Raw genomic sequence first — 27,036 nt, 5'->3', positions numbered from 1 at the left:
TGTGATTGTTCAGTCCTGATAACGAATAACTAGTACAAATTAAAACATCTTGTAGGTTGCTTACTTTCCATTTCAGCCGTGAGATTTATAGCATTCTGTACACTCCATACTGCTGTACCTTATTAAAGCTTTCTCTCCAAAATATTCCCCTGCCTTTAATGTCTTAATTTCTTGTGGTTCTTCAGCTCCCTCTCTTGTCTGTGTCACACGGACCTGTTCAAGATCAACAAAACCATGTGAACCCCTTAAATACTAAAACAGGCATAGATACAAGTGCACCTTAACAGAAATATTTTCCGTTATAGAACAGCCTGTCACATTGCTGGTTAGTAGTCTAACCACATGGCATAGTTATTGTTTTTGCTTCTTTCTTCTCTTAGAATACTGTGCAAAATGATGCAAGGCTTTGAAAATTACTTAAAATAGCACTTATAACAATCATTGTAATGTTAGTACACATAGCAACTTGGTACACAGAGCAAACAAAGCCATTTTGTTAATTTTAGTGATTGGACTGGGCAGGAATTCTAACCAGGACACTTATGACCGTTTAGCCATTTTAGCAACTCATGCTTAAGTATGCACATCGAGGAATGCAGGAATCCCCTCACTCCTACATTAATGCATCAGTCCAGGTTATATGATCAAGCTTATAATGCAATTTGGTCGATTCATTTACTAATACAAAGATACTTGTGCTAAACATGAAATCATTACTAAACTTCACTTAGAATTTCAATTTTTAAATGAACAAGTTTTTCAGTTCAAAAAATATCTTCATAAACCTGTCTAAAAGACACAAGGAGTATTAACCTTACCTGGACCACCTACCATAGCAATGGAGTTGTTTCTGCATTCCAGAGATAAATTTTTGAATATAAATAAACACTTACCTTTCCTTTTGCAATGATGAAGAAGGTGCTACCTTGCTCTCCTTCACGAATTATATAGTCTCCCTTATCATAGTAATCCTATCAGAGATGGAGAGATTGCATATTACTACAAGAAATAGAGAGTAGATTTTAGAACACTGATTGCATAGTCAGATAAGTAAATAAGCCATCGGTATATAAATTGGAAGTCTGTAATAAATTAAGAGAAATACTTCAAAATCTTTGTTTATTTTCCAGGCATCCAGGTTTCCTCTTTGCTCTAGAATCCAACAGTGACACAGAGGGGTGTAGTTTTCTGATTCTATATGAGGAGCCTATTCTGAAAAGTCTGGCTACATACTGTCACTACACCTGATGTATTTTTAATCATTAAAGGGGTGTGAGTTTAACAGATTGCACCTGCATTTAACTGTCCATCACTAATTGCACTTGAGAAGGCAGTCCTGAACTGCTGCAGCCCTTGAGTTATGGGTACACCCAGTGACCGTGAATGCATCCAGGCCTTTCTCCCTTAGGTTGGGTGAGAATAGACCTCCTTGTCATACATTTAGGGTGAAAGGTGAACTATTTAAGGAGAGTCGGAAGGGAACTTCTTCACTCAGTGGCTGGAGCAAGTGTGGAATGAAGTGCCAGCCAACGTGGTAAATGCAGATTCAATAGTAACACTTAAAAGAAGTTTGGATAGTACGTAGATGAGAGGAGTATGGAAGGCTATGGTCCAGGCGCAAGTAGATGGGATTAGGCAGAAGAGCAGGGCCTTTTCCTTTACTGCCGTGCTCTATGACTTTAACAGTGATGTATGTCCTGAAGAAGGGTCTTGTCCCAAAACCTCGACTGTTTATTCATTTCCATGGATGCTGCCTGACCTGTTGAGTTCCTCCAGCATTTTGTGTGTGTTGCTCTGGATTTCCAGCATTTGCAGAATTTATCATGTTTATGATGTATTTTCAAGTCAAGATGGCGTGTATCTTGGAGGGCAACTTCCAAATGATGACACCTTCATGCTTTTGCTGGCCCTGTCCTCCTAGCTGGAGAACATCACAGATTTAGACGGAGTCATCTTAGTGAGTTGTTGCAGTACGTCCTAAGATGGTATAAACTGCTCTTGCTGGCATTCATGGTGGAGATACTTACACTCAGTGGCAACTTTATTAGGTATGTTCTGCACCTAATAAAGTGGTCACAGAGTTTATGTTCATAGTATTCTGCTGCTGAGCACATCCATTTCAAGGTTCTGACGTCGTGTATTCAGAGCTGCCTTTCTGCACACCACCTTTGTAACATAGGGTTACCTGAGTTACTGTCAAGTTTTTCCTCCTTAACAAGATGTTTTACCCATAGAACTGCTGCTCACTGGATTTTTTTTTTGTTTTTTTGCATTATTTCCTATAAATTCTAGAGACTGTTGTGCATAAAAATCCCAGGAGATCAGCAGTTTATGAGATACTCAAACACCCCAACTGGCACCAACAGTCATTTCATGGTCAAAGTCACATAGATCACATTTCTTCCCCATTCCAATGTTTGGTCTGAACAACCACTGAACCTCTTGACCATGTCTGCATGCTTTTAAGGTGGGGTTATATGGGAGGCAGGGTTTAAGGGTCGGCACAACATTGTGGGCAGAAGGGCCTGTACTGTGCTGTACTATTCTATACACTAATTGGCTGATTAGATATTTGCATTAACGAGCAGGTGTACAGGTGTGGGAATGGGGAGGGGACATTGGGGTTCTGATGTTTCTGTCATTCACATTTTGTGGTCTTTTGTAGATGTTTGTGAAGAGTAAGAATTTCAGGTTGTAAATTTTATACATTCTCTGATATTAAACTGAACCATTTGAACTAGGGCTGTATTAAGTCAAGCTTAGTTATTTCATTATTTTCTTTGTTAAGTCAAGATGAAAAAAACTTGTCATTTGCTTTACATTAAAAGTCCTTTCATATTGGGTGCTAGTCCTATTGGTGGCTATGAACAGTACAATTGCAACAAGTTATAGTGTTTGACGGAGTTGTCAAAAGGTGGCCATTTTCTACCTGAACACTAGCATGTAGCAAAAAGAGTTGGAAATTGAGTAAGTTAAATCTTTGCTCTTTTAATGCTCCAGTAGCATTAGAAAACTTCTTCCACCAGAAACTCTTCCAGAATGGCTGTACTTTCATCCCCTGTACTAACTGGTTGGTGCAGAAGATCTATATTTTCAACTTGGAAGGTTGCAGTCTGCATCCCCTGACATTTAATCCCAAGGAGTTCTCAATGGCTTTGGCTCCTTAAACCAGCATGGATAACTGCATTCATCTCAACACCGAACTGATTCCACAACCTATTAACTCACTTTCAAGGACTCTACAACTCATGTTCTCAATTTTTTTTTGTGTTTGCACATATAACCGTATAACCATTTACAGCACGGAAACAGGCCATCTCGGCCCTTCTAGTCCATGCCGAACTCTTACTCTATCCTAGTCCCACCGACCTGCACTCAGCCCATAACCCTCCATTCCTTTCCTGTCCATATATCTATCCAATTTAACCTTAAACGACAACATAGAACCTGCCTCAACCACTTCTGCTGGAAGCTCATTCCACACAGCTACCACTCTCTCACAGTTTGCCTTCTTTTGCACATTGGTTGTCAGTTTTGTGTGTAGTTTCATTGATCCTATTGTATGCATCTCTCTGTTATACTGTGAATGCCTACAGTAAAGTGAATCTCAGAGTAGCACGTGGTGTCATATAGACATTTTGATAATAAATTTACTTTGAACTTTACCTGCAAATCTCACTTACAGAAAAGCCATGCCCCCAGCTTTGATCTTCAAAAATGGCTGATAAACCTAGTGAGGGTTGGGTTCTCTGTTTTCCAGATACAAAAACCTGTACCAATATCTGCCTTGTCCCTTGAGCTTCTCCACAGTTCAGCAGATCTAATGCTCTTGAACACAGAGTGGTACTGCAAGAGTTAAATAGCATCGAATTGGGTCTACCCTATTAGAAGACATATGGAGCAAAGTAAGTCAAATCCTTTGTGAAAGGTGAAATGCTTAATTCTCCAATAATAAACCTGTTTTATCAGTGGACTAGGAAACATGTTCAGTTATTAATCGAAGAGTTGTTGATGAATGCTTGCTATAGAATATTAGAAGGCCTAGATGGAGTGGAAGTAGTGTCTTATAGTGGGAAAGCTGAGAACCAGATGGTACAGGTTCAAAGTACTAGCACATCCCTTTAGAACACAGCTGAGAAGGAATTGCTTTAGCCAGAAGAGGGTGAATCTGTGGAATTCATTGCTACAGATGACTCTGGAGGCCAAGTTATTGGGTATATTTAAAGTGAAGTTTAATAGGTTCTCAAGGGAGGGGTGTCAAAGGTTACGAGGAGAAGGCCGGAGAATGGGGTTGAGAAGGATAATAAATCAGCCATAATGGAATAGCCTGATTTTGCTCCTACTGTGTACTTTATGGTGATATGGTAGGCACAATCCAATGAAAGTCTTCATACCATTAAAAAGTAAGTGGGGAGAAGGTATAATTACCAGTGGTGCAAGAATCTGTTCTTGAACAGAACACCAAATGGTGTGTTGAATGAGGAGGAATAGTCTATTTCACTTCAGAGAGATAACTAACTGAACACGTCTTGAGAATGAGAAGCACAAGAGACTGCCGATGCTGTGATCTGGATCAAAACACAAACTGCTGAAGCAATTCGTTGAGTCAAGGAATAGTCAATGTTTCAGTTTGAGATCCTGCATCAGGACAGAGTGCCTTGTAAGTGTTCAGCTGAAGTGGCCAAAGATAACCTATTCACCCGTTGTCTCTAATTTTCAACAAGGAATTTATTATACATTGCACTTTGTTATTGTGATATCCTTCTATTTAAGCTCAAGTATTACCGACTAATTTCTCAGATTGTGACTTTCCACAGTAGGAGTCTGTCCTCAATGTACTCAAATAGATTTTTAAAAGATCTTCAAGATTGAAAAATAACGTACTCACAACTTCAAGACAATCAACAATCTTGGATAATTTCTCTTCGGGCAAGCCTTTCAGTAGAGAAACACTGCATAAAAAAATACATATTTTAAAGAAATTGCACCGTCTCATTACAAGTCCATTCTATACCCTTACTGATATCCAGCACTATCAAACAGACAATAAGCTCTGAATTTCTTCAGTCCTGTACTTAGGCATAGCACAGAAAACACATGTCCTATTCTCTAAGCAGAGACCCTAACTGTATATTTGACAAAGCACATTGAAATGGATTTATCATCAAGATTGAAATTTATGGAATAAAAGGGGACATGATGGAAAACAGAATAATAATACAAGTTACTTATTAGATGGTAAGATTTAATAATAGTAATAATTTTTCCCTGGGTCTTGTTGCTAGGACTACTGTTTTTCTCCCTCTGTATATATCAGTGACTTTTACTGGGGGTCTCCATTTCCAAATTTGCAGGTAAAAAAGCATAAACAAGCTGAATTATGAGCAAAATAGTAATAGATTTTAAGATGATAAAGACAGGCAGGTACAATGGTGAATACTGTACTGCTGTAACTCAACAGAGACAAATGCAAAGTGTTACACTTCACTACAAAGAATGGAGAGAACACTGACTGAGCAGCATCGTCATCATGTTTCTTCAGTCATTTGCACTGATCTTGACTATTGTACCATTTATCCAATATATTAGTGGTCTCAGTGGATAGATGAGACACATCAGCATTGTGCTTAGCAGTGGGATGTCCTCCATCCTGTCCAGGCAGTTGTCGGTCCAATGCCATCCACGTGACCTGTCTGGGTATCTGAAGCAGCCCCAGGGGCTCTCGGTTCTCACCTGCTGAGGAAGTTGAGATATTTCTTATTCCTTGCCTGTGCTGTTTCCATCATGATACTCTGGAAAACCTGACGATCCAGAACCCAAATCCAAGACTCGGTCACAGCTGAAAATGGTGCAGCATTTGATCAACGAACATATTTACATATTAAAATCCAACACAGTGTTATGGTTTCATTTTAGAGAATATTTCTACATATACTGTATAACTATAAAAATAATATCTCTAAATGTCCCTGATAAGCTCTTACCAACACACCAAAGAACTTCTTCACTAGTCTAAAGGATGTTAGACTTGAAAACACACAGCTGAGCTGGCCAACAGATTGTGACTTTGATGGTCTATTCAATTATAATTAAATGTAGATTCTAGGAGTCTTCAACAAATAAGGCAAAACTCTCCTTCGAATTTCCCCAAGGCTGAGGTTAAATTTCCTAACCTTGGTTAAAAGATTGCTGGCAAAGCTCATGGTAACACTGACAATATATATATATATAGATAGAGATAGAGATAGAGAGATAGATTGACTTTATTGATCCCAAAGGAATTTACAGTGTCACAGTAGCATTACGTGCACAGTTGTACAAATCTTGGAAGAGAAGTAAGAAAGAATAAAAAAATAAGTTACCTCAAACAGCCCAAGGGTAAAATGACCTCATATAACCCTCTTTGGAACAGAACAGTTGTCTTAGTCTATCACTAAAAGTGCTCCTCTGTTTAGCCAAGGTGGCATACAGAGGGTGAGAAACATTGTCTAGAATTGCCCGGATTTTCTGTAGGGTTCTTTGTTCTACCGCAGCCTCCAGTGTGTCCAGTTTGACCCCTATAACTGAACCAGCCTTTCTCATCAGTTTATTGAGCCTGTTGGCATCACCCATGTTGATGCCATTGCCCCAGTGCACCTCCACATAGGAGATTGGTAGAACATGTGAGAGAGAGGCCTGCATACTCCAAAGGACCTCAGTCTTCTCAGGAAGTAGAGGTAACTCTAGCCCTCGTACACAGTCTCTGTGTTGGTGCTCCACTCAAGTCTGTCATCCAGGTGCATCCCAGGTACCTGGAGATCTTGAGGGTTAATACTGCATTTATGTTGGGATTTGGCATTAACAGGACACTTAAAATATTAAGCTTAACACCATTGTCTGCCTTGTTATGGTACATTTATGGTATATCGGCTTAAATATTCCCTGAACAAGCACACGCGTGCGCGTCCACACACACACACACACACACACACACACGCACGCACACGCACACGCACACGCACACACACACACACAAAAACACACACTCACTCACTCTAGGGATTGAGTCCAGTGTCAGTTACTAGTTCTTCAGCTTCACATATAATTTTAGCTGGTGTAAAATTTGAAATTGGTGTTTATTGGCAAGCTGATAGTGCTTCACCAAACCACTGCCAGCTAGTTGTGTACTTACAGAGAGACAGGAGTAGTAACAGAGAAACCGACACATGGAGTCCCAGCTTTCATTACCTTTAACAGTAGCAGTCCTTTTGCAATTGTAGAGAATTGCAAGCTCGCCGAACGCTGTCCCGGGATGCATCTGTCCCAACAGTTTGCCATTCTGCATAACTTCTAAAGTCCCATCTTTAAAAGTAGAATTAAAGTTTATTTGCAGTAGCAATCAATGATCACAGTCACATCGACTAGAGATTGGCGCACTAGATCAGGTGCACCAGATCCTGGTGTCAGGCTACACTTCATGACAGGAAGACTACTTAAATATAGCTTATTCAAGGTATATCCCTAACTTCTAGTGTTAGTCCAAAGTTGTTCTGCTTCATTAGCATACTGATTGGCTAGACAATAAGCACAATGCATTTAATGTCACAGAATCTATAGCATATTAAGGGCTTTTCAACCTAACTGAACCAAACAAATATCCTCTTGACTTTTCAAATTAACAGACTCTTTCTTTCTTTCTCCTATGTTTTGGCAGCTTCCCCTTAAATAAATACATTCACCTCAACTACCCCACCTTTGGGCCAGGTTTCACATTATCACCACTTTTGGGGTAAAGGTTTTTGCCCTAACACCCTTTTAGATTTATCTGTGATTACTACACATTTTTGTTCTTGAGCTCTGGTCCTTCATACAAGTGGACTATTCATTTCTACATCTCCCCATTAAAGCCATTGTTTTTTTGAAGGTCCTGCATTCCTGCCATGATCTATAAGGATTTTGCACATTCTCCCTGTCAACGTATAGGTTTCCTCCAGGTTTTCGGCTATCTCCCACATTCTGAAGACATACAGAGTTAGTAAGTTGTGGGCATCCTATGTTAGCACTGGAAGCGTAGCAACATCTGTGGGCTACCTCCAAACACACCCTCAGACTGTGCTGGCTGTGGATGAAACAATGCATTTCCTTGTACAATTTGATGTTTCAATATAACAAATAAGGCTAATCATATATCATCTCTTTTTTTATATTTTTGGGAAAAAGTAGCAAAATAAACCACTTATATATTCAGGAATTGCACTGAGTTAAAGAGATCATCAATTTTACACTGCCAGTTATCCAATAAAAATAAGATAACAAAAACATTTAGTAAGAATATCAAACAAGTAGACATTATTCTAAAATCCAAGTCTAGACTGTTTCAGGAGCATTTCCACACAAATGCTGGAAACTTGGAACTCTCTCAGGACACTGTGATGAACTAGAGCTCTGAAAATGATGGGATATGTTTTTATTAGACAGGTATATGGAACAAAGATGGGCAAATGGGGATGACATGTAGATTGGCCAGAAGAATAGAGCAGGGCTGAAGGCTGAGGCATGAATTTAATAAATGGTTCTTAAAGCAAACTGATAAATTTGCAGTAACCCTAAAATAACTGATGGAATTTATTCTAAAATACACACCAATAGCTTCAGTCTTGTAATATGATTTCCTTATTTCTATAAGCATCACTGATAGAGTCTATAATGCTACACAACACAAGTTTTCTTGGTTAACCAGCAGTTAAGAGGCCTGATATAACCTCAGTTTTCAATGAAACAGTCCAATGGCAGCTGGGTATTGTGGTGGGTCTTTTCCTAGCCAATGTCAAATGCACCACCAGGTGCATTAATCTGTGGACATCAATTCATGACTCTTTGCAATATAGAAGTCTTTTAGTGTCATAAATAGCATTATGTAGAAGACAATGTAAAACTGGAGCTTTCAAAAAGTATGGCACATATTTGTGTACTATCTCTTCTTTCAGTTAGTCCTGACGAAGGGTCTCGGCCCATCGACTCTACCTCTTCCAATAGATGCTGCCTGGCCTGCTGCATTCACCAGCAACTTTGATGTGTGTTGCTGCGCCTATTTACTGTTTGGTTTCCCTTCAGTTTTATCCACTTTATTGCAAATCAGAATTCCTTAAACTCAGAAAATTAATATTTGAATAAATTATGTTGCCTTATGAGGAGAGGCTGAGTGAGCTAGGGCTTTTTTCTTTGGAATGAAGGAGAATGAGTGGTGACTTGATAGATCAAAGATGATAACAGGCATAAGTCAAGTGGACAGCGAGGGACTTTTTCCAGGCTAATACCTGGAGTATAATTTTAAGGAGATTGGAGGCAGACATATTAGAGTCATTTAAGAAGCTTTTAGATAGGCACATGGATGATAAAGAAATTGGTGTTCTATATAGGAGGGAAGGATTGGATTGATCTTACAGTAGGCTAAAAGGTTGGCACAACATTGTGGACCGGAGGACCTGTACTGTGCTGTAATGTTCTTTGTTCTATGATTTTGTACTATCCCATGATGTAGGAAGGGGAAAGCAGTGGGTAGGGAAAGGGTGGTACATTTTAGGATTAGAGTCATTATCAGATGAGGGACTGACAAATCAAAGGGATAAATAAATTGAGATATCTTGGTGTAAAGGAAAATCTCTGTTCTCATTACCCCTGATTTGACCCGTTGACACTGTTTACTGCACTAAACTGTGCACTCTTGTTGATGGAGAACATACTTAAGTGATCCAAACACACAACGCCCTATGGGACATCATTATCATGCATGCATGGCACAATACAGTCAGATGTCACCTAGAGACCAAACATCAATACAGTGGCTGTTTCCGTACTGTACAGCTCAAAGACAATGAGCCTCACCTGCCAGAACATAGAGATGATTTCCCGGTTCCCCCTCCTGGATGACGACATCGGTTTCTTGGTAGCTCCTCTCGTACATGCATTCCACAATCTCCCGCACATGCTGGGGCTCCAGTTTCTTCAGGAACTCGTTGTGCATTATGGCATCGGTTATCAGTTTCTTTAAACTGCACAATATATATACTCAGATTACCACCAACCTCGCTGGCTATGGTCATCACAGAACCATTCCATCTACATTATCTTCCCACTTTAATTTTTAGCATTGAACACTAACTGGTGAGCAAATTCCTTTGACGTTCTTTTTTTTTCTGGGCATCATTCATTTTGTCACTAAAGAGAACAAACTCAGAATTTGGTCTCACTGAAACAGGGACAACCAAAAGCAAAGACAACTCTTGTTCTCTAAGATTTAGTCTTTTGTCAATATACATCCAATTTCAGCCCATATTATGAGAAACAAGGTGTCACAAGAACAAGTTCACGATATAGAGCACAGCACCGCCCCCCCCCCATGTCTCATACACATTCTTTAAGTAACCAAATTTACTATTCTTCGTACACTGGACTTTGCAGTAAATGGAGTTCATTGGATGAACCATCAATTAGACATAGTGTAAGATAAAATAGACATACGAGTTATTTTCTTACACTTGACTGCAGTGACTTTTGTGCCCCCCAAAGTATTTTATAGTCAATCTTAAAGTTCTAAGTTAATCTGGTACCTACTGGATTACATGTAAGAAATATTGCTATAAAGTTATGGACAACAAAGAGCAATCAGATCAATGATATACACTCAGTATCTACTTTATTGGGTACCTCATAAAGCTGTCACTGAGTGAATGTTCATGGTATTCTTCTGCTGTAGCCCATCCACTTGAAAGTTTGACGTGTTGTGCATTCAGAGAAGCTCTTCTGCACACCACTGTTGTAACGTGTGTTAGTTGAGCTACCCTCGCCTTCCTATCAGTTTGAACCAGTCTGGCCATTCTCCTCCGACCTCTCTCATTAACAGGGTGCTTTCACCCACAGAACTGCTGCTCACTGAATGTTTTCTGTTTATCGTGCCATTCTCTGTAAACTCTAGAGACTGTTGTGTATGAATCCAGGAGATCAGCGGTTTCTGAGATTCTCAAACTACCCTGATTGGCAGCAAAAGTCATTCCTGGTTAAAGTTATATCATATTTCTTCCCCATTCTGATGTTTTGTCTGAACAACGACTGAACCTCTTGACCATGTCTGCATGCTTTTATGCATTGACTTGTTGCCACATGATTGGCTGATTAGATATTTGCATTAACAAGCAGGTGTACAGGTGCATCTAATAAAGTGGCCACTGAGTGTATAATGAGATTTAGTAAAGTTATGGATCACTGTTAACCAGGATATCAGGAAACATGATCATTGATGTGCGAATCTTGACATTATGTTAAGCAACAATGTTGTTTGAGGAGTGGAAGACAGTTCCTTCAATGTTGTACTTAAATCCCAGAAAATCAATAGATATTTTTAAAAATGCTTTTGATCTGTGTCTGTAAGAAATCTCTAATGATAACTAATGCAGAACATGGAGAATCTTAGAGTTACAGCATCACGGTAATATGGTTAACAAAATGAAAAATATAATTCAGTTCCAACCATTAGGATATCACCGTTATTTTATCTGGATTCCATTATATTTTGGTTTCAGTTTGATATTGAGACTTTGCTCCATTTTTGTTAAGTGTTTTCACTCTAAACCGACTGTCAGAATAGAAGCTAAATGTCTGTGCTTTCTGCCTCTGATGCCAATGATGCTCAATCAAGATTATTACTGTGCTGTGACCAACCTGTAGGTGTGACCCCACAGCTTGTGTTCCAATTATACACTTCCAATATGCTTTCTGGTTAGAGCTAAAGTTAGGACAAAATGTGAATGGTACTCTGGATACTACCCATGAATGAAGGAGAATTTGCCATGGTTCTTTTGAGAGCACATGCCAGATATGTGACTTCCACCACCCAGAAGGAAAGGACGGAAAGGCCATGGAAAACCACCTGCCGATTCACGTCCAAGTCACCCACTATCCTGATGCTTTAGAAGCTACAACCTAATTAGACTGCAGATGTATCTTCACTTTGCGAACTGCATTGGTGAAATAGGTGCCCACATCTTAAGAATGAATGAGAATATCTGGTGCAATGAACTAAACGTTCTCCCTCCAAGTTTACTTTCACTGAACAATGTCATCTATAGTGAGGACAATTTAACTACAAATGTTAGTCAAGGATACAGTACGTGGTATTGACAAGTACATAGAAAATATCCATGCCAATGATGCACTTTGTCTTCCGAGGTTATCATTAGTAAGTGGGGTTATTTAGATAGAATGAGTCATCTATCTCTCACACTGTTGTGGGAATCCAGCTGCTCAATTACTGGGGCAACAGTGATTCTGATTTCTTACCTGGAGTCCTTCCGTACTCGAAGCTGCTCAATGGAGAACTTCTGCACGCCGTGGCAGTAATAATTCCAGGAGGTTGGCTCCGCAGACACCCCCTCTTTGGCCTTGAGCCGTCGGTGAATCTCAGTCGCCACCTGGGCAAAACGTTTTGGCCCTTGGTTGATGACGCTGACCAGCTTCTTGTGTTGGTTGACAGGAGTAGATACAGAGGTGCTGTTGTACCCAATGGCATCTTGAAGCTTGGCGATTTGGGAAAGTTTTCCTTTCAGTTCTTTCTCCAGGGATTGAATTTTCTTTGAATTCTGCCTCAGCTGATCATCCTTCCTCCTCAGCTCTTCTTCTAGAATCAGAATCTTTCTTCTGAGGTTGTCCAAGGCCTCCGAGGAGGGTTCTGTCAGGGCTGGGGGAGAGTTGTTCTGTTTGGGCCTTGTCGCTCTCACAGAACCGTTTCCCATTGCACAAATATAAATCATCCCAAGGATCTCTCAACACAGGCCCAGCCAGACAGCTGCCAAAAGAAAGAAAACATTCATACAGGAGAATATTGTTAAAACACAGGTGGTTAAGTTAGTGCTTCTTGAAGTTCTTTAACAGATTGTTTCCTGTTCTATTAACAATCATTTCCTCTTTGCAAGTAACATGGTAAACAACTAAACTTAAACATATGTGCAAAATAGTTTCGTAACCTTGGCCCAATATCTCAAGGGCATTGTGTTGTGGATTGATGGAACATGCACTCCTTTTCATTATCCTCGTATGCTGGGCTGTCGATTGCTTCTAGTGTAGAAAATAGAGTTGCCAACTTGTACACAGCATGCTTCCCAAACAGCAGTATGATAATGATGACTTGCTCACAGTCTTGGATTGAAGGGTAAGTATTGGGGAGGACTCCTGTGCCCCTCTTTGAAATACTGTCAAGGGGATTATTTGCATTCACGCTAGAAGCATAACAAGGCAATCTCAAATTCATCTGAAAGGCAGCACCTCTAAACTTGAATAAATCAGACACAACTTTTAAAGTTTTCCATTTTTTTCCTGCAGATTATTCTGCACATTTTGTATGTGACCTGACAGAGAAAACATGGGGGTAGTTAGATTCCACTGGCAAAGGGGATGGGATAGCAGGGAAGTGAAGATGACTGAAGATGTTTAATGCATTGAATGACTGCCTATTCATGGTGGTAGGATGAGTCAGGAAGTTCATTATTGGTCTCAATAATTGTTTTTTACTGTGCAATCTTGAAGTGATGGAATGTTAAAAACATAAATACAGAAAAAAAATACATTGACTGGTTGATACCTTCAAAGTGGAAAAGGTACCTCAGCCAACCCAGCAATCCTGGTTTGCCAGAACGTGGTTTTTATGATAAAACATACGAGCTTGTTTTACTGTAGGACAGACAGTGATGTTTTGTGGGCAAACAGTATTGTCAGAATTGGGGAAAAGGGCAAAAGAGTGTCATCTCAGAATGAAGCCATGCTAGCAATCTCACTCCCACAGACAGGCCCAGATATTGTAAATATGTTGGTAGAAATCCTGGCACACTGCAAAACCAAAGATTTGATCAGCCATGGACTTGTAGATCACTTTAATCCAGCTCCTTTGGCAATTGTAGAAAGCTGAAATTAAAAGTGAATTTGAAGGATGCTTTTTGTTTGAGTACTCATAATCCCATCAATGCAAACTTCTAGATAAGTGCAGAGATGTGCAAATATTTGTTCCCTAGCAATAAAAAGGGCAAAGCTCATATATGCATTCAATCAAACACTAACCCCAGTTACTGCAAGCTTTTACCAGTATGCAGAGGGCTTAAGCTGTACCTTGTGCTGCTTAAAATTGCACAGTGTGATTTGACTCATCCATTAATATTCACCTTCATCCTCAACCAAGCCATGGATGATGATTAATATCCTTTTCACATGTTGCTCAGTTGACAGGGCCGAAGGTCTTTACCAACTCCTACCCATCACCTGCACAAAAAAGCATGGAAACAGAAAACTAATACTATCTATCACCAATACCTTATAAAAGGCTTTTCATCACCCAAAATATTTCAGGTCATCCTGAAACTTCAGTAATTCTGTGTTCAGCCAAAGTAAAGTTGTCAAGTGAGAAGGAAACATCTGAGGAAGTAGTCTGGAACGGTCATGAGAGTACTGTGGTGCTCCAGAAGAACAAATAACTTTGCCATGGATGGCTGCAAGCCCAAATGTAAAAGGAGAAGGGTTGGGTATGGGGCTAGTAAACCCTTCCCATAAAAACCCAGAGCTATAGAAATGCCAGCAGAAGCCCAAAATACCTCATCCCTGGGAGGGAAAGGATCTTTGCCTGGAAGACACCAGAAGGATGGGCTACACCTGGGACAACTTTAAAGACTCTTGCGAACTGCTGGCAGTGGCCTATGCCTTTGTGGGGCGATAGGCTAAGAAGAGCAAATACACCTTCCAAAAAAAAAGTGGTTTCCTTGATCCTGAGGTGAAAATACATGGTGTACAATCTCTGAAGGAAAAAACTGAAACAACTATTTGGGGCAGCGAACCTAAGTATGTCACAGACCTTCAATACATAGTCCAATGTCATCTGAGATTCCTGCTCCACTTTGCAACAGTATCAACTCAGTAGGAAATAAAAACTTCTTAAAAAATAACAACTTTTAAAAGACAATTGGATAGATACATGGATAGGAAAGGTTTAGAGGTTATAGTCCAAATGGGACTAGGTTGGTTGGGTAACTTAGTCATTAAAACCTAGATGGGCTGAAGGGCCTGTTTCTATGCTGTATGCTAATTGTTGAAGGCTGAAGCACAGTAGTAGACAAAGGAAGAACAGAAGACATATGGCCTCTGTTAGAAAAAATGCCTTCTTATCTCCTGATACACTATAGCATCAGTTGTATACTAATGGTTCCTTGTGATGTTTCTAATAATGCTGTTGGGCAGTTTCATGCCATCTTATGGGCACACACAAATAATGAACATGAGGACCTTTAACCAGCTATAAAAAAAGACATTGCTGTTGTGTTTCAAGTGCCACCAGTGCTTTTAGGCTCACTGTTCACCTGGTCACAAACCAAACTCTTGTTGGCCATTCTTTGACCCAGGTCTACAACAGCAGCTTTATAAATGCAGAAATGGGTCACCTTCCTGTCACAATATGATTATGATATTCAATATTGAGGATCTACACATAATGATACAGCAGATGCACTACCAAGATTGTTATAGGAAGATGCTGATATAAAAACGTAGAGAATACAAAGAACGTAAACAACAGGAATTCTGCAGATGCTGGAAATTCAAGCAACATACATCAAAGTTGTTGGTGAACGCAGCAGGCCAAGCAGCATCTATAGGAAGAGGCGCAGTCGACGTTTCAGGCCGAGACCCTTCGTCAGGACTAACTGAAGGAAGAGTGAGTAAGGGATTTGAAAGCCGGAGGGGGAGGGGGAGATGCAAAATGATAGGAGAAGACAGGAGGGGGAGGGATAGAGCCGAGAGCTGGACAGGTGATAGGCAAAAGGGGATACGAGAGGATCATGGGACAGGAGGCCTAGGGAGAAAGATGGGGGGGGTGACCCAGAGGATGGGCAAGAGGTATATTCAGAGGGACAGAGGGAGAAAAAGGAGAGTGAGAGAAAGAATGTGTGCATAAAAAGGAGTAACAGCTGGGGTACGAGGGGGAGGTGGGGCCTAGCGGAAGTTAGAGAAGTCAATGTTCATGCCATCAGGTTGGAGGCTACCCAGACAGAATATAAGGTGTTGTTCCTCCAACCTGAGTGTGGCTTCATCTTTACAGTAGAGGAGGCCGTGGATAGACATGTCAGAATGGGAATGGGATGTGGAATTAAAATGTGTGGCCACTGGGAGATCCTGCTTTCTCTGGCGGACAGAGCGTAGATGTTCAGCAAAGCGGTCTCCCAGTCTGCGTCGGGTCTCACCAATATATAAAAGGCCACATCGGGAGCACCGGACGCAGTATATCACCCCAGTCGACTCACAGGTGAAGTGATGCCTCACCTGGAAGGACTGTTTGGGGCCCTGAATGGTGGTAAGGGAGGAAGTGTAAGGGCATGTGTAGCACTTGTTCCGCTTACACGGATAAGTGCCAGGAGGGAGATCAGTGGGGAGGGATGGGGGGGACGAATGGACAAGGGAGTTGTGTAGGGAGCGATCCCTGCGGAATGCAGAGAGAGGGGGGAGGGAAAGATGTGCTTAGTGGTGGGATCCCGTTGGAGGTGGCGGAAGTTACGGAGAATAATATGTTGGACCCGGAGGCTGGTGGGGTGGTAGGTGAGGACCAGGGGAACCCTATTCCTAGTGGGGTGGTGGGAGGATGGAGTGAGAGCAGATGTACGTGAAATGGAGGAGATGCGTTTAAGAGCAGAGTTGATAGTGGAGGAAGGGAAGCCCCTTTCTTTAAAAAATGAAGACATCTCCCTCGTCCTAGAATGAAAAGCCTCATCCTGAGAGCAGATGCGGCGGAGACGGAGGAATTGCGAGAAGGGGATGGCGTTTTTGCAAGAGACAGGGTGAGAAGAGGAATAGTCCAGATAGCTGTGAGAGTCAGTAGGCTTATAGTAGATATCAGTGGATAAGCTGTCTCCAGAGACAGAGACAGAAAGATCTAGAAAGGGGAGGGAGGTGTCGGAAATAGACCAGGTAAACTTGAGGGCAGGGTGAAAGTTGGAGGCAAAGTTAATAAAGTCAATGAGTTCTGCATGCGTGCAGGAAGCAGCGCCAATGCAGTCGTCGATATAGCGAAGGAAAAGTGGGGGACAGATACCAGAATAGGCACGGAACATACATTGTTCCACAAAGCCAACAAAAAGTCAGGCATAGCTAGGACCCATACGGGTGCCCATAGCTACACCTTTAGTTTGGAGGAAATGGGAGGAGCAAAAGGAGAAATTATTAAGAGTAAGGACTAATTCCGCTAGACGGAGCAGAGTGGTGGTAGAGGGGAACTGATTAGGTCTGGAATCCAAAAAGAAGCGTAGAGCTTTGAGACCTTCCTGATGGGGGATGGAAGTATATAAGGACTGGACATCCATGGTGAAAATAAAGCGGTGGGGGCCAGGGAACTTAAAATCATCGAAAAGTTTAAGAGCGTGAGAAGTGTCACGAACATAGGTCGGAAGGGATTGAACAAGGGGTGATAAAACAGTGTCGAGGTATGCAGAAACGAGTTCGGTGGGGCAGGAGCAAGCTGAGACAATTGGTCGGCCAGGACAGGCAGGTTTGTGGATCTTGGGTAGGAGGTAGAAATGGTAGGAGGAGAATACAAAGACTATAGTCTTCTTGAGTGTACTTGGCCTTTTCTCCTTGGAGCAACAGAGGATGTGAGGTGACCTGACAGAGGTGTATAAGTTGATGAGGGGCGTTGGTCATGTAGATAGCCAAAGGCTTTTCCCCAGGGCTGAAATGGCTAACACGAAGGGGCATAGTTTTCAGGTGCTTGGAAATAGGTACCGAGGGGATGTCAGAGGTAAATTTTCCACACAGCGAGTGGTGGGTGCATGGAATGCAATGCTGGCAGCGGTGGCGGAAGCGGATATAATAGGGTATTTTAGAAGCCTCTTAGATAGGTACATGGAGCTAGGGAAATTCTAGGCAGTTTCAAGAGTAGGTTACATGGTCGGCACAACATTGTGGGCCGAAGGGCCTGTAATTCACTGTAAATTTCTATGTTCTACGTAATTGGGAAGATACAGAAATTGTAGGATCCAGTTTCAAAGAACATATAATGAATGCACTTTGAGTGGCTAGAAAGATTTAGAAGTGCTTGGACAAGAATATAAATTCATTTGCTCACAAATATTAAGAACTGTCCACAAATAAGGGCTGCATGGGTTCACAAAATGGTAATATCGTAAAATAAGGGAAGAGGCCAAGGAGGCATTTCCAATATACCCACATTGAATTCTGCAAGGAATGTGGACAACATTCCAGTGATAGAGGATAATGATTCCTAATTGATTGAGGTCAAGCAATGTGGTGCATACAGCACCATTGAAACTACTCCAGAGGGACTGAGATTCATTTCTTGCTATTTTAAAATGGAATCAAGTTTCGATCCATTTCTTCTCATTATTCAGCTTCAAATGGTAAAGGTGAGAAATCAGCAATTAGCATGAATGAGGCAGTGAGGAAGTAAGACATGACAGCAGATTGTAAAGCATCAACTCTTCAAGGCATGATGACAGATTTTAAAATGTCAATTGATAATTTTCTGAGCTTTAACTTAACCCTGCACTCCACAACATAATTTATTCCTACAGACATGCTGATGCCCAGGACAGATAGCCATGATATGGGGGTATCGAAAACAAGCAGGCGTTGGTTAAAGGTGAGGAAGGACTGGGTCTGAAAGGAAAGTTCTTCACACGGAGTGGTTAATGACTGATAAGTGCTGAAAGAGGAAAGTGACATTTAAAAAGATAGTTAAGTAAGCAAGACATAGAAGGATAGGGTCCTAATGTCAACAAATGAGACTAGTGTAGATGGGCAAAATGTTGGCACAGACAATGAGCTAAAGGGCCCATTTCTATACTGAACAATTCTACAAATTTAGATGAGAGCCGGTGTACTGGACAAACTAAAACAAGATTTTAATGTTGGAACAAAGATCATGGATTTTGATCAAACTTTATAATTAACTTCTATTGCATTGAAGAGGAAATTCTTGTGTGTCATTCCTGGCTTTGCTACCAAGCATTTTTATTATTTATCTAACCCAAGATTTAAACAATGGGAAATATTATGGGGGAAAAAGATTATGGTAATTCCTTCTAGACATCATTGAGTTCTTTGCTTGGGTTTCTGACAGCAATCACTAAGATTTTCGTCGATTTCGTTGACACTGAAATGCCATCTAGTTGCTCATTCACAAAATTTACTCCTCTTTTCAATGATGCTGAACCCATTAAAGAAAGAAACTATAGAACATCTTAAATGAAAAGGTCTTGAACACTTGCAGATTAACTAGCATGGAGCAGATTTAAAACTGGAAAAGACATACTATATACATCGTCCCTCCCCACTAATCTTCCCCCAGGCACTTATCCCTACAACAGCCTAAGTGCCATACCTCCTCCTTCACCTTCATTCAGGACCCAAACAGTCCTTCTAGGTGAGGCAGCACTTCACCTGTGAATCTGCTGTGGTTGTCCATTGTGTCTGGAGTTCCCAATGTGGCCTCCCCTACATTGGTGAGACCTGTCATAAATTGGGGGACTGCTTCGTTGAGCAACTCTGCACCATCCGCCACACGTGGAACTTCCCGGTAGCCAAACAGTTTAATTCTGATTCTCATTCCCGTTCTGATATGTCAATCGATGGCCTCCTCTTTTGCTGAGATGAGGCCACCCTCAGGGTGCAGGAGTAACACCTTACAGTATATTTATGTCTGGGGAGCCTCCAACCTGATGGTATGAGTATCGATTTCTCCTTCCGGTTAACAAAATTTCCCATCCCCATCCCCACTTCCTCTATTCTCCACTCTGACCTTTTACTTCTTCCCACCTGCCTATTACTTCCCCCTGGTCCCTTCCTCCTCCCCTTTCTCCTATGGTCCACTCTCCTCTCCTATAAGATTCTTTCCTCTCCAGCTTGACCTACCCTACCCACCTAGCTTCATCTATCACCTTCCAGCCAACTTTTTTCCTCTCCCCCCACCTTTTAATTCAGGTATCTCCCCCCTTCCCTCTCAGTCCTGAAGAACGATCTTGGCCTGAAATGCTGAGTGTTTTTCTTCACTCTTTCAAATAGATGCTGCCTGACCTGCTAAGTTCCTCCAGCATTTTGTGTGTGTTGCTATATACATGTATCTTAACTTGGATCTTAAAAATGAATGTTCTGCTACTCAGGAAAAGGACAATCAACTGAAGAATGAATAATGAAAAGCTGCATGAAATGTGTAACAAGCTGGAATAACTTAACATTGAAGATTAAAGGGGAAGGTTTGAAGGACACTTTTCAGACAAAGGGTTATTGGAATTCAGATCCATTAGCCCAAGTGCCTATTTCAGATGAGATAATACATAGTTTGAAGGGGATGCTAGATAAATATTAGCAGTACAACCGAATCCGGGGGTAATATTTGGAGACGCAAACAACAGGAATTCTGCAGATGCTGGAAATTCAAGCAACACACATTTGGAGAGTGAGATTAGCAAAAGGGACTCAGACATTATTAGACAAATTACTCAAACCTATGATGCAATGAAGAAACCTCAAAAATCCTTCAGCTTGTCAAACAAGGATGAAAGCGATCTTTAACTCTTTGTTCCCCTACCCGGAGTGGTGGTAAAAATACATCTCCATGAATTCCAAAATACAGTATCTCTTGAGCACTGCAGGAAGGGTATGGTGGTGGGTCAGAGGTTCATAAATCCTTAGCGTTCTGTCATCCAGAACGCTGCGGCGACTGAGTAATTAAATATATTTGAGGTTAAGATATTGGCTAGGGGAATAGGAAAATCAAAGTTCATGAGGAAGAGATGGCAAAGTGTTGAAGAACAGATAAGACATTATCATAGTAAGTAAGGGGAAGTAGGTTTTATTTCTTTAGTTTCTTGTAATACTTTAGAAGCGAGACAAAGGGAGAGATGGAGGGGGAAGAGATAACAGAATGAAGGATGCACGGGAGGATGGAGCACGGGCTCAATGAGTGTGGGGAGATAAGGTGTAGAGATTGGTGAATTGAGAGGTGGAGGGAGAAGGGAGAAAGAAGAGTGCGGAGGGATGGGTGTAGGGAAGACTCTGTAAAACAAGGGGTGCAAGAGGGAGGATGAGGGCAGAACCTGAGCCCGAGGGACACTGCCGCATATTGCCCCAATGTACGGGGGTTTCCGAAAGATGCAGAATTCAGAAAATGGGCTCGGCTGTGCCAGCCGACGAGGGGGGAGGAATAATGAACAAAAACGCAGATTACTTGCATAACTTTTCGCTTTACCTCCCCACCCCCCGAAATAAACTTCAGAGGAGAAGAAGAGCGAATTCGCCTGTTTCACCCCGTAGATCAACAGTGCTTTAACAGTCAAGTTCGATATTCAGTGTTTCAATATACATCCGTCTCAAAGTGAGAACATAATCGAAAAGGAAGTTAAACACGCAATTGATGGCGGCAAAAATAAATTGTGGAAGAAACATGGGATATAGACGGGAAGATGCTACGCGTCAAAGACACCCTCATCCTTCCATCTTTCCCGTGGCCCCCATTTCTCTTCAATTCATCTAACATTTTTTCCGACCCCTCTTCACCCATCCATCCATCTCCCTCCAATGACCTGCCCTGCCTCCTCACATCTCCTCCCTCCTCTTCCCCATCTCTCTCCGTGCACCTTCCGTCTCCCTCCATGCCCCCTCATCAAACAGTAGACGGTGGCGGGGAGGAGGTGGAGATAAGATTCTCCACGTTGAACTTGCTTTCTTCCTAATTACTAAGCGTGTAAGCGGCCCCTGAACTGCAGTTCCCAGCGATGAATATCTAGCTCTCTTCCAGGAACCTACTGCAAGTCGTCAGAACACGTATAGTGCCAGCAGGGTTTCTGAATTTTGCATCTTCCAGTGATCACCGTACACGATGTTTATCACTACCTCCCGGGCCCAAGTCCTTCCCAAAGTGAAGTTTAACCATAACGTTTGAGGTGGGAATTTTTTTAAAAAGCTGAATATACCGAACAAAGTGTGGTACCATTTTAGGGGGATGGCTTTAAAATGGAGAACTTGTCATGTTCCTCAGTAATCTTTCGTTACACAACCTTATCTGTCCTTCGTCCCTCCCTTAATTACCTTTCTTGCTGAACACCGTCTGCAGCCCCTTGCGTCCACAGAGCTTCATAACTGCCAGCTCCATATGCCCCGCCCTTTGTAAAGTCTTTCCTTATCTGTACCTGCCTATCACTCACCGGCCACTGTCTCCCAGTTCCAACTCTCTCCATCCCTCACCTGGTTCCACCTGTTCATTGCCGGCCCCTGCCTCACCCTTCCCTCTCACCTCTTTACATTGGCTCTCTTCTCTTTGCAATCCCGGCGATTCGACCCGAAACGTAAACCATCCCCTTTTCCCCCACAGACGCTGCTCGACTTGCCGAGTTCCTCCAGCAGTTTGTATTTTGCTCCTTGTAAAGCCACTATTTTCTGAGTACGGGCAATGGGCGGACTCGGCCGATGCACAATCTTGGTAGAGGTGGTCGGGTGTCTCTCCTCCTCTGTCCCGTCCCTCTGCTCTCTGGTGTCCAGGTTTATCAGACCGACGGGATAGTGAAGACGGGTGCCGATCCCAGCTCCCGCAGTCTCGGCTCTGAATCCTCTTCACCTCACTGCCTCCCTCTAGAGGATCAGAGCTGGAACTGAAAGCGAATCAGAAAATAGCCAAGGAATTAAACCTGCCCCGGACCAGCTTTATAATCAGCAAGGGAAAGTTTCCCGGGAGAAGAGAGTGGGGTTATCTGAATTTGATTGGAAAGGACATTCAATGCTGAATGATACAAAATGCGCGAGAGGTGTTATAAAGCAACACCCAAATGCGCTAATGGCACTGGGCGGGTCAGGCAGCTTCCATAGAGGGAAATAGACAGTCGACGTTTCAGGTCCAGACTCTTCATCGGGATTGGATGTAGTCCTGCCACGCTTGACAGTTCTGAAGAAGAGACTCGGCCCAAAGTGTCGACTGTGTTTTTTTTACTTCCATGAATGCTGCTTGACCTGCTGAGTTCCAACAGCATTTTGTCTGTGTTACTGTGGATTTCCAGCATCTGCAGAATCTCTTGTGTTCATGATTTGTTCCTCCAAGGATGTAGCCTGATCCGCTGATTCCTCCAGCACTTTTGTATGTTGTTCTGGATTTCCAACATTTGCAGTCTCTTGTAACTTCAGAGTATTATAAACATGGGGATGAGCGATTCAAATGTAACATTGATATTCCAAGTGTAAGTAGGGAGAGTTTCCTGATGTGTGTAGAAAATGACGAAGAAACAGGACTGGGTCTAGATCCGGGAATCATGTTTCATTACAAAAGGGGCAACAGTGATCATTGCATGCTTAGAAAATTGCGAAAAAGATGACAGAAAATGAGATGCAAAAGTACCTCTCTGAGGCAAGAGTCATTTTTAAATGCTTTAAGGGATCAAGTGCATTGGTGTTAATGCAAATGACACATTTCTCTGTATGTTTCCATGTATAGTATATGTGATAAATAAATCTGGATCTGAATCTGAATCAGAGAAGGAAGATCATTGAAACAATTTAACATAGTTGCTTGAGGGAATGAGGAATAAGGAGATAAGCAAACAGCATATACATGGGCATAGAGCATTATCAGACTCAGAATCAGATTTAATGTCACCGGTATATATTGTGAAATGTGTTAACTTTACAGAAGCAGTACAGTGAAATAAATATAGGATAAATAAATATAGAGAAAAAACTGAGTTGTATTAAGCATATATATGTCAATTAAATAGTTACTCTGGTGAAGAAAAAAAACACTATTACATGGGTTGAATTAAAGAGTGATTAGCTTCCAGTTTCCATGTTGTACCTCTGTATAATTTTAAGCAATATAACTTTATGTCACCTACATTCTTTTCCAAGTTATATATGAACAATATATTACACTATCTTTACTATATACCATGTAACTTGCAGAGAGGGTGGGTAAGGAATGGATAGGGTAATCAACATGTCTCTAATAGGTGAGGCTTGGGATACTGGTGATCCTGATGTTTATGGAGCCAACTAGTTAATACATTAATAGGGGCAATTAATCAAATGTGTGCAAGTTAATATTGTGAAATACATGTCAGAGGGATTTCTAAAATCTGAAAAATGGAACATCCTAGTCTCATTCAATCAGAACTCTTTGTGCTATCGATGCCTTCTACACTCTTTCTGCAATTTAAAACCAAGTTGATTTCTGACTTACCCAATTCCAATATAGTGCTTTGAAAAATTATTCAGCCCCCACAACTATTTTCATATTTTACTGTCCCATTTTTCAAAATTTAGAATATATTGAAGTAGGGTTTTTCAGATAATCTACAAAACATTGTGCATTGTGTCAAAAGAGAAATTCCAAAACCTGTAAACAATTTTTCTAAAAATTAATAACCAAAATTGTGAGTCTGAAGAAGTATTCATGCCTTTACAATTATTATGCTAACTTTCCTCAGGAGCAATATATTCTATTACCCTACCAACTCCCCCAATTTATTGTTGTAGGAAATTGGGTGATCACGTGTTTTCGATGAATTCATAAGAATAAATACAGCACCCCCCCCCCCCGCGTCTGTAAGGTCTAAACCAAATCAAAATGAAGACAAAAGAGCATTCAAGACTAGTCAGGGAAATGATAACAGAGAAGCACAAATCTGGGGAAGGGTACAAGATCATCTCAAAGACACTGAACATACCTCCACGCTCCATCGTGAAAAAACAGAAAATATATGAAACCACAGCCATACTTCCTAGGTAAGTTTGCCCCTCTAATCATAGTCACTAGAGAAGAATGACATTTCTAAGAGAGGCTACTGTGATGCCAATAGTCACTCTGAGTGAGCTACAAAAGTCAATGGCTGCAACAGGAGATAAAGTTTATGATTCCACAAACTCTAAGGCATTGCTCAAAAATGGTATTTATGGAAGAATGGCAAAGAAACCCTGGTTTAAAAACATGTCACATCCTTGCCCATAAAGACTTTGCAAAGTGTCACTTGAAAGATACTGTAAAGATGTGGAAGAAGGTCCTATGAACAGATGAGACTAAAGTGGAACTTTTTAGCCTTAACACTAAACAGTAATGCATGTGAGACATAAATCTAACACTGAGCACCAGCCAAGTAACACCATCCCTGCTGTAAAGTATTCAGCTGGTTTCAGCATGCTACAGGGATGCTTTTCAGCAGCAGGAATGGAAATCTGGTCAGGATTGATGGGTTGATGAATGCTGCTAAACACAGAGAGATCCAGGATAAAAAAAACTGATAGCCTTCTGTCAGTAAACTTAAGCTGGGAGGAAGTTTATCTTTCAGTAGAACAATGACCTGAAGCACCCTGGCTGAGCAACCTGCCAGAGCAGTGGCTTCAAATGATGAAATTTGATGTGCTTGAGTGGCCCAGTCAGAGTCCTGACCTTAATCCAATCAAATATCTCTGACAAGACCTCAAGACTGCTGTCCATCACTGCCTCCAACTAACCTGGCACCACTTGAACAATTTTGCAAAGAGCAATGGGCAAATCTTGCTCCAGCACATTGTGCAAATTAATAGAGACTTATCCAAAAAGACTACCGGCTGTAGTAGCTACAAGAGGTAGATCAACGAAGTACTGAGCAAAGGGGGATGAATATTTTTGACCTGCTAACATTTCAGTTTTTGAATTTTTAGTTTTTCATGCTATACAATGTTTCCTGTTTTTATGGACTCTACTGTAAAATAAGGAGCATGTGACTCACAAATTAAAATTCTCAGTTGAAATGATCAAAATCCCTTGTTGTAATGCTCTTTTATGTGAGCAAGTAGTTCAGGGGCTGAATACTTTTACAAGACACTGTTTAACTGGGTTCATTGGAACATTTGCATCATTGTCCCTTGCACCATTAATTCTCCTACCATGTCTTTCATATTACTCCATAAACTACTTTTGTCTTTGAACTTGGCTTTTCATTCAACATCAGCCCCTCCATTCCTCTTGCTCCCATGGTTCCAGAACACCTCTTGGTACTTTTGCTCATCAAGTTAGCTTGACCTTTTTCTGTTGGCAGCTGATGATATTTCACAAAGGAAGAGAGTGGATCAAGCTAAACATTTCACTACTTACCATAGTAATTCTAACTATTTTGTTGGAATAAAACTAATGTTCTGGGAGCTAGGGTCAGTTCATATCAGCTATTTTTCTGAGGAAAGATTAATTAGGGATTGGTAAATCTATGTAGTTTTCCGATTTCATCTTCCTGACTGCAAACTTTATGAAACAAGGTGATGACAGATGCCACACATCCAGTTCTTCCAGCCTAGTAGAAGGAATTACTTTACTCAGAATGCTTTATATATGTTTGAATTTGTTCCAGAGGAATATGGAAGCATGGAGGTCAAGTTTATTTAAAAATCGGGATCAATTATTTTATGAAGGCAGGGAGATTGCTGGGGAAATATACAAGGTACAGAATCAGGATAAGGCACAATAACAGCAGAGTGAGTTCCAAAGTCCATGCACACTAGTCCTGGTCCCAAATTTTCACAAGAAGATAATGATTGAAACAACTGCTCCCTCAGGTGTCAGCTACATTTACCTTTCTCAAGTGTATTTCAAGTGAAATTCTGCTAAATAATTTCAAATCATCTTTAAAACAATTAAAATGTCCCATGGGAGGATGTTTAAAACTAATTAGATCAAACTCTGTATGCAGGTTATTTGGGAAATATGCATTATAGAAGTGTTAACTACTTGTATCCTGAAGATGTTTCTTTAGCTCATTCCGATTCCAAAATAAAACAATGCTTTACTCTACTTTCAATGAAGGGGAGTTCTGCCTTGGTTTTAGGTGAGTTTTTGGATGATGGCTTTAAATTGTGGAATTTTTTTGAATTTGGCAACAATTCATTATTTATGATTGATATAATGCAAACAACCAAACTTCATGCAAATATTTTTTATTCAATACAATCACTATTTTTCTACCTTAATGCAATTCAGAATGGTAATCAACTTATTTCTCAGTATCA

At 41.1% G+C, this 27,036-nt stretch overlaps 1 protein-coding gene across 1 annotated transcript in view; it reads right to left on the bottom strand.

Annotated features, from left to right (window-relative positions):
• LOC134358178 (cGMP-dependent protein kinase 2) overlaps positions 1 to 27,036 on the bottom strand; it is a 71,510-nt gene that overhangs the window by 42,246 nt on the left and 2,228 nt on the right. Inside the window, exons 2-10 of the mRNA XM_063070175.1 lie at positions 22,310 to 22,664; positions 14,187 to 14,283; positions 12,316 to 12,820; positions 9,865 to 10,031; positions 7,228 to 7,341; positions 5,734 to 5,839; positions 4,889 to 4,952; positions 894 to 971; positions 119 to 213 (exon numbers count right to left, since the gene is read on the bottom strand). Of these exons, the coding sequence (XP_062926245.1) occupies positions 119 to 213; positions 894 to 971; positions 4,889 to 4,952; positions 5,734 to 5,839; positions 7,228 to 7,341; positions 9,865 to 10,031; positions 12,316 to 12,785 (1,094 nt within the window). The 5' untranslated portion in view covers positions 12,786 to 12,820; positions 14,187 to 14,283; positions 22,310 to 22,664. The remainder of the gene's footprint in view (positions 1 to 118; positions 214 to 893; positions 972 to 4,888; positions 4,953 to 5,733; positions 5,840 to 7,227; positions 7,342 to 9,864; positions 10,032 to 12,315; positions 12,821 to 14,186; positions 14,284 to 22,309; positions 22,665 to 27,036) is intronic.

Source organism: Mobula hypostoma, chromosome 18, assembly GCF_963921235.1.
Source record: "Mobula hypostoma chromosome 18, sMobHyp1.1, whole genome shotgun sequence".
NCBI classification, from domain to species: domain Eukaryota; kingdom Metazoa; phylum Chordata; class Chondrichthyes; order Myliobatiformes; family Myliobatidae; genus Mobula; species Mobula hypostoma.
This window is presented reverse-complemented; position numbering and strand designations above follow the sequence as displayed.